Raw genomic sequence first — 8,341 nt, 5'->3', positions numbered from 1 at the left:
AATCAGACTTATGATGAAGAAGAAACATATGAGGCACCAGAAGAACAGATAAGGGTAGAAGAAAAGACTCCATCCAGGTATGTCTAGAAGAATCATCCAAAGACTCAAATTTTGGGGCAGAAAGAGGCAGGTGTACAAACAAGAACTATTTTAGAAGCTTCAAGCTATCTAGCATTGCTCTCCTCCACTGAACCACGAAATGTAAGTGAAGCATGCAAAGATGAATGCTGGGTCAAGGCCACGAATGAAGAACTTGAGCAGATTGAAAAGAATAACACATGGGAGTTGGTTCCAAGACCAAATGATAATAATGTCATAGGGACAAAATGGATATTCAAAAATAAGTTGAATGAAAATGGAGATGTTATTAGAAACAAGGCCAGACTTGTTTGTAAAGGGTATGCTCAACAAGAAGGCATAGACTTTGAAGAAACTTTTGCACAAGTTGCTAGACTTGATGCTATAAGAATGTTCCTTGCTATTTATAGCTTTCAGAAGTTCAAAGTATATCAAATGGATTGGAAATCTGCTTTTCTAAATGGAGACTTAGAATAAGAAGTGTATATTGAGCAATCAGATGGATTCATCCTTGGGAATGATCCAAAACTTGTATGCAGACTCAAAAAGGCTCTCTATGGTCTTAAACAGGCTCCAAGGGCTTGGTATTTTCGGTTGGACAAATATCTCCATCAACAAGGTTTTTCAAAAGGATCAACAGATAGCAATCTATATATAAAAATTGATAATGATAAATTGCTAATACTTGTTGTATATGTGGGCGATATCATCTTTGGTAGCAATGAAGAAACCATGAGTCAAAACTTTGCTTTGGTGATGCAGAAAGAATTTGAAATGTCCTTACTTGGTGAGCTCACATATTTTCTTGGTTTACAATTCCAACAAAACAAAGACGGTATTTTTCTATCACAAACCAAGTTCTTATTGTAATAATATTTTATAATAATATTGATTATATTATTATTATTATTATAATTATATTTGCATATTATTATAATAATATAATATTATAATAGAATATTATTAATAATTATATAAATATTAATAACTAGATTATTTCTATATATTATTATATAAATATTATATTAATATGATAATAATAATATAAACTCCTAATAATATTATAATAATATTGATTATATTATTATGATAATATGGTAATTATGTTTGTATATTATTATAATAATATAATATTATAATAAAATATTAATATTTTTATTATTATAATAATAATATAATATAATTGTTATTATTATTTTTTAATAATTTTGTATTATTAGATTTTTTAAATAATATATTGATAATCTAATATTAACATGAGCTATTGTTATTATTAATTAATATATATTAGGAGTTTATATAATTATTATAATATTAATATAATATCCATACAATAATATATATAAATAATCTGGTTGTTAATATTTATATAGTTATTAATAATCTTATATAGTTATTTATATAGTTATTAATAATTCTAAATACCAATAATTATACGCCTATCCACCTATATCAACCATATTTACCTTACCTTAATAAATATCGCTGTTAATATTAGATAAATTGAAATTGAATAAAATATTGCAAAGAAAATGGACCGAAATTTACGCCATGGCAAAAGTAAAAGAAGCTTCGGGATAAGAAAAAGTTAATGACTTTATAGAAAGAAAGATGAATAGCATTACTTTCATCTTTCCTCTCGCAGAGCTGACCGTTGTTAGAGTCCTGCACTTGAATTCTGGTTTGATTGAATCCTTGCTTAGACCTTCTCATCGACGGACGTTGCACGCTGCGTGGGGTTATTCGTAAGTCTCTTTGTTCTATTAACATCTTGATTTAGTCTATTCTTAGCAGTTAATGTAAGTTATCTGGGAAGCACATCCCCTTGTGGCGGTTGCGCTTGGTTTCGTAGGCATCTCCTTAAGATCCAAGAGTTACAATATTGCATTTGGCGATTTAGCTTGTAGAACATCAGATTCGCAATTGAAATCTCTTTGATTTTATTCATAAGGGGATCAAGTTATCTTTTCTTTTTAATTCAGCAAGCTTGTCTGGGTTTTAGGGTTTTTATAGCTATCTGCTATGTTGGAACACTTTAATCAGGGTCCAGTAAATGAGGATTAGGTCAATTTTTGTTTCCCTTATAACAACCATAGTTAACAAGTTCAGAACAGTATCAAAATTCGCTAATTCGGTTCATCCGCCGAGCATTTTGCAGAAATTCAATCCGATTCGTTGCATTAAAGATTAATTGTGGGTTCAATGCAGTTTGTTAATTATGTGCGCAAGACTTCTTCTTAACATATATGGAAAATCTGAAAATGACAAGGACTTAGGGTTAGTAAACAGTCATCCATTTCAAAGTCAGTCAAACTGTTACCTGTATATTTGGATAGAAGATGGTCGTAATCTCTGTAATTCTCTACGAGTAACAATAAATAAATAAATCGATGTAAATAATACCCATTCAAACCCCACATCGTCAATTGAGAGGATTTCAGTCTCAAGGTTTCCCTCCCAACACGTAAGGGACCGAATGAGGGATAGAGTTTAGATGACATATATAAAGAAGGAAAATAAAAAGTTGAAATGGCAGAATTTGGGATCCTATAGTATCTATCAAATGCAAATTTTCATTTCCTTATTTTTGCTCAAATGGCCACAACTATTCAATTTCTAGAGCGTTCGAATTTTGTATTGCACCCTGGTTCTTGGTTAGGGTGTGTATAGACATAGTATTTCCTTCTTTGCCCAGCCTTGCGAGGTTAATTGATTTCTCAATTTTTTTCCTTTCTTTAATACCTCTCAGATGAATATAATCTAGCATTATTATTTTTTTTTCTCGTTAAAACTAATCTATTATTTACAGTAGCAAGAAAAACAGGTACATTTACAATATCATTTTACCAGAGGCCACTTGTGGCACTTTGGAATAGGAGTGACCAAAAAGAACCGCCCTCGCAGGGGCACCACAGCTAAGAGAAACAGCCTTGCAGGGGCGCCATACAAAAAACGAATAGCCCTCGCAGGGGCGCTAAACCAAAACTAAACAGCCCTCGCAGGGGCGCCGGATCAAAACAATTCATCCCTCGCAGGGACACTAGCAGAATTTCAGCATTATCCCTCTCGGTTGAATAGACATAACATGAGCAAATTCTGAGCCAACATAACATAAACAGAAAAACCAAAACAAGACCTGAGCAGCGATGGAGGTCATGATTCCGAACAGATGGGCGACTATTCGTCCGGCTCCTCCTCGACCACCCTACACCATCCATACTTCTCAATTTCCTCAGCAGTGGGAAAGGAGTCCATGTTGACATTGTCCCCTTTGCTAGTCGATACCTCCTGAGCCTGGGGAAGATTCGATGCATTCTTTGGAGCGTCCGCTGGCTTCTCCATGACGTCCTCTGAGCTGCCACCAGGTTGCTTCCCCTTACTGAATTGAACATCGCCACCATCCGGAGAGTCTTCGAGGAAGAGAACCGAAACATGGGCACTGATTCGGGGTTTATTCAGTGAGCTGCTAAAGTTGAAAATGGCAGAACCGAAGGCAGGCGTGGGAGCTGGGTCAGAGTCAGGGGCGCTTGAGTCCAGAAATTGGCTAGTTTGAAGGGGGTTGGCCTCAGAGATTCGATGACAATGGCAATGACAGCAGTGGGGTTGGGATGCTTCAACTGGAGGACGCGAAGACCCACCCCGAGCAGAACCTCGACGGCTGAGCAATCGCTGTCGAGGCCTTACCATGTTTGCAGAAACACCAGGGGTATGGAGCAACGCGAAATAGAGAAACCGTTCAGCCTTAAGACTGCCCCCAACAGTCGGGGAAACGACTTTGACAACAAGAGAAATTTCTTGAAGGGACATAGACCAGGCAAGAGCGTGAACACCGAGAACCATGAACTGAGCGTGAACCAGCGCATGGAGAGCCGACCCACCCCCTCTTTTAACCTCCTCATCGCCACCTCGAATCCCGTTCGCCATTACTGCTTGCTCCATTCGACCCAGTGAGCCGGACATAGCATTGAATTGCTTCTTCAGAACTCTCATTCTTTTATTCCTTGGCGTCCATCGATATAACAGCCCGCATGCTTGATCCTTGAGGTAGCACATGGCCTGCATGTGTCCCTCCTTAAACACGCGTCCCGTCCGTCTTGTCACCCGCATCCGGGGAAGCAACATCACTTTGGACCAGTCTAGCGCATTCCTGTGCCTGGACATTATCTGGAATAATACTCATGTTTCCTGTGAGAAGGGTATTCTCGTTTTCCACCCCTATGTTGGCCAGGAGGTCAGCGACCTTGTTGCCTTCCCTTTTTATATGATTGAAGGTAATGGCTCTGTTACTGTGGAGCGCTTGTTCGATGGCTTCCAGCCTTGCTTCGAGCCTCCAACTGGTAGCAATTTTCCTTGCTTGAGATCCATTCAGGAGGTGCTTGGCCATATTTATAAGGATCTGGGAGTCTCCTTCCACTACCAGGGGTTGAAAGTTAAGTTTCCAGGCTAGAAGGAGCCCTTGCCAAAGTCCTTCTAGCTCGGCTGAATTATTAGTATCCCATCCAATGTTCCCAAAGTATAGCTGCAGGGGGGTGCCTTCATGATTCCTTAGAATTCCACCAAAACCGGCCATTCCAGGATTGCCTTTGGAGGCACCATCGAAATTGAGCTTATAGGAATGCTTAGGGGGAGCAGTCCAGGTGTCCTTGATTATGATGCTGCTTTTAGAAGGGCCGTTATTGTGTAGTCCCTGAGGTGGATGCAGTTGCCAATTATCTAGAATGGCTTTCTCATTGTTTAGAGTTGGAAAATCCTCCTGTATCCAAGCTCGGAGCAACAACGTTTCTTTGAGATTCCCACAGAGTCTATTCCAAATATTTTCTATCGGAGATCGTTGGTTTTTGAATATGCGTTTGTTCCTTTCCTTCCAGATGCTCCAGAGGATGAGCCCTGGGATTATGTTCCACAAGTAGTTGAGAAGCTCACTTTTGTAAGGATTCTGCGGCCAGTGTCTTAAAGAGTTGGTGATGTCGTTCTCCATTCTGCACCTTCTTTGACATCTAAAGCTCACCTTTTCCCATAGCTGATTGGCTAGGGGGCATGTGTCCAGGAGGTGTTGGAGAGTTTCTTCATGATGATTGCAATTATAACAGATGGAGGGACCGTGAAAGTTTCTGCTCCTAAGTTTGTCCCATGTGAGGATTCTTTGATGTCCAACCAGCCATAGGAAGTATGAGACTTTGGGCCAGGATCCGAGACCCCATATTTTGCTCCAGATTGGGTCAGGGGGGGTAGGGTTGTTGCATATGATTTTATAGGCCTCAGATGTGGTAAAGGCACCTTTTGGTTGATACCCCCATCGAAGAATGTCTCTGCCTTCGTCACGTCTAATGCTTCTTTTCCTTAACTCCTTCTCCAACTCCTCAGCAGTCCGGTGATTTGTATTGTTGATTAACTGATTACCCTGTTTCCATTTCCTGAATCCATTCTCCGTCTCCTGCGTCCAATACTGTCGGATCTTTTCTTGCTGCTGCTCCTCCCCATTGAATTCCAGAGGTGGATGAAGAATGCTGCTGAGCTTTGGCATTTGATTCCATGCATCTGTCCAGAATCTAGCAGTTCTGCCGTCTCTCACTTCCCAAAAACTATGCTGCTGAATTAACTAGAAGTGTTGTTTGGCTGCATTCCAGATTAGCGAGCCTTTGTCATTGGGAGTGAATCTGATGAGTTCTTCCTGAGGTCTGTTATTGGCATATTTGGCTGTCCAGATTTTGACCCAAGGTTTTTCTGGGTTAGTGAGCCATTGCCACCAAATTTTGGCGCTCATGATGGAGTTGCTATGCATTGGGTCTCTCAACCCAATGCCCCCTTTATCTTTGGGCATGCAGACGGTGGTCCATTTTACAAGAGCCCATTTGCGATTAGTTGCCGTGCTGCCCCATAGAAATCCACGCTGAAGATTCCTGATTCTTTTTAGAACCCATTTCGGCGCTGCTAGGATTGAGAACAGGTAAAGCGACATTGCCTGAAGGACTGACTTTATGAGCACTACACGACTGGCCAAATTCAGAGTTCTGTGCGTCCAAAGGTTAAGACGGGATTCGAGCTTCTCAATGAGAGTTCGCCATGAGGAATGCTTTATGGCTGAAGCAGTAAGGGGGGCTCCAAGGTATTTAGAGGGGAGAGTGGCAGTGGGGAATCCCAGGATACGTGCAACAGCTGTCTTAACAACTGGAGGAGTGTGAAAGAAGAAGATCTGCAATTTGAAGCTATTGACGCTAGTTCCAGAGGCCTCAGAGAAGTCATTGAGAAGGGCTTTGAAGCAGGAGGCTTCCTGGACTGAAGGGTAGCCAAATAGCATGGTGTCATCAACAAACTGCTGATGAGAAGTTGCAGGGGTGTTGTGAACGGAAAGACCCTTGAGCTGTTGAGAGTGGAGGGCGTGTTTAATATGACGACCCAGACCTTCTGCCATTAGAACAAAGAGGAAGGGAGATAGGGGATCACCTTGCCTGATTCCACGGGATGGCTTGAAAGGGCGGGAGGGGATTCCATTCACAAGGATGGAGAAGTGTGTGGATGTAATAAGACTCATTATCCAGCGGATCCACATAGAACAGAATCCAAAGGCGGTTAGCATTTGCTGAATGTAAGTCCAACTGAGTTTATCAAAAGCCTTAGAAAGATCCAGCTTAAGAATCATACCTGCCTGCTTGGATTGCTTGAGGGAGTGTATGATCTCGTGCGTGAGAAGAATACCATCCATGATCTGTCTTCCTTCCACGTACCCAGACTGTTCCAGAGAGATGAGCAGTGGCAAGAGGGGCTTTAACCTGTTGGCGATAACTTTGGATATGACTTTGTAAATAACGTTGCAAAGAGCAATCGGCCTATATTTGTCAGGGGTAATTGAATCCTCCTCTTTTGGTATAAGGGCAATGAAGGTTGAATTGAGAGAGGGAAGCAGCCAATGGAGAGCTCTTGATTCTTCTACTATTTGCCATACCTCCAGTTTTATCAGCTCCCAAAAGGTGTGAAAGAAAGTAGTGGTAAATCCGTCCGGGCCAGGGGCTTTTCCTTCCTTAAGCTAGGACATGGCCGCATCCACCTCCTGTGTCAGAATAGGGCGAAGGAGAAGCTCATTATGTTCCTCCGTGATGAGCTTTGGCACATTATTAGTGATTCTTTCAATTGCAGGTCGCCTGTCTCCCTCGGGCTCTTGATGAACATGTTTGAAGTGATTAAGGAACTCCTCCTCAATTTCCTCATGCTTCTCTACTTTTGCCCCCCCTTGTTTTTGGATGAAAGGGATGTTGTTATGCATTCTTCGTTGAACAGTGGTTCTGTGGAAGAATTTGGTATTTCGCTCACCTTCCTTCAGCCATCTGATCCTGGATTTTTGCTTCCAATATATTTCCTCCTGCTTCCTTCGTTCCTCCAGTTGGTTGTGGATGCGCTGCTCCTGCTCCAGAGTTCCCTCAGAGTGACCCTCTGTGATTATTTTTTGCTGGAGTTCCGTCAGTTCCTTATTTAGGTCCTGTTGCGCCTTAAAGATGTTTCCAAAGGTCTCCCTATTCCAACGCTTTAGATGATTTTTCAAATACCTGAGCTTCTGTTGGAACTGGTACATCTTGGAGCCTTCTGGCGGAATGAAGGATGTCCAAGTTGATTTGACAAAGTCTTTGAACGATGGATGTGAGAGCCAGAACGCTTCGAAGCGGAAGGGTCTTCTGGTTAGGTCGCCTGGTCTTTGCCATTGGAGGGCAATAGGCCAATGATCCGAACCTGTATGTGGAAGAATAGCAGCTGAAATATCTCCTCTGAGGTGAACCGCATTATCTGATATGAGGAAACGATCCAGTTTGGAGGCAATTTGATGTTTGCCTGCTCTGCGGTTGCTCCAGGTAAAAGTGCCGTTACAAAAAGGCATGTCTATGAGAGAGGTGTTCTGAATGAAATCCTTGAAATGGGTGTTTTCTTGTTCCATTCTATTTCTCCCCCCAATCTTTTCCTCCAGCTTGGTGATCATGTTAAAATCCCCTCCAATAATCCAGAGCGGATGCCTCCTGTTGTTATTCAAAGCTTCTATGGTGTTGAGAAGAGCGATTTTGCTTCCTGTATCCTGTGGGAAATATACATTTGATAGGTTTCCATGAATGTTCATGCCTAGAATATGGAAGGCAGCTTGGATGAGGTGATGAGAAGCGTGAAAATCAGAGAGAGTTAACGCTTGTGTGTTCCATGCAATGGCGAGCCCCCCCGAGGCTCCAGATGCATCCACCGCCACTGATTGACAGCCTGGCCATGCTTTGGAGAGGATGCTGCC

The 8,341-nt window shown here is 41.6% G+C and overlaps 1 protein-coding gene across 1 annotated transcript; it reads right to left on the bottom strand.

The window, feature by feature from the left end:
• Positions 1 to 4,150: 4,150 nt before the first annotated feature.
• On the bottom strand, positions 4,151 to 6,490 carry LOC149156995 (uncharacterized). Its single transcript, XM_089444936.1, has 3 exons — positions 5,921 to 6,490; positions 5,356 to 5,665; positions 4,151 to 4,965 (listed from the first exon to the last, which is right to left on the bottom strand). Exons 1-3 carry the CDS (start codon positions 6,488 to 6,490, stop codon positions 4,151 to 4,153), a joined length of 1,695 nt encoding a protein of 564 aa, XP_089301062.1.
• Between the last annotated feature and the right edge of the window lie 1,851 nt (positions 6,491 to 8,341).

Source organism: Pinus tabuliformis, chromosome 9 (genome assembly GCF_031772625.1).
Source record: "Pinus tabuliformis cultivar Carrire ecotype Pingquan chromosome 9, CPIR1, whole genome shotgun sequence".
Taxonomy (NCBI): Eukaryota; Viridiplantae; Streptophyta; class Pinopsida; order Pinales; family Pinaceae; genus Pinus; species Pinus tabuliformis.
Note: the sequence above shows the minus strand (reverse complement) of the source record. Positions and strands in the feature narration are given on the sequence as shown.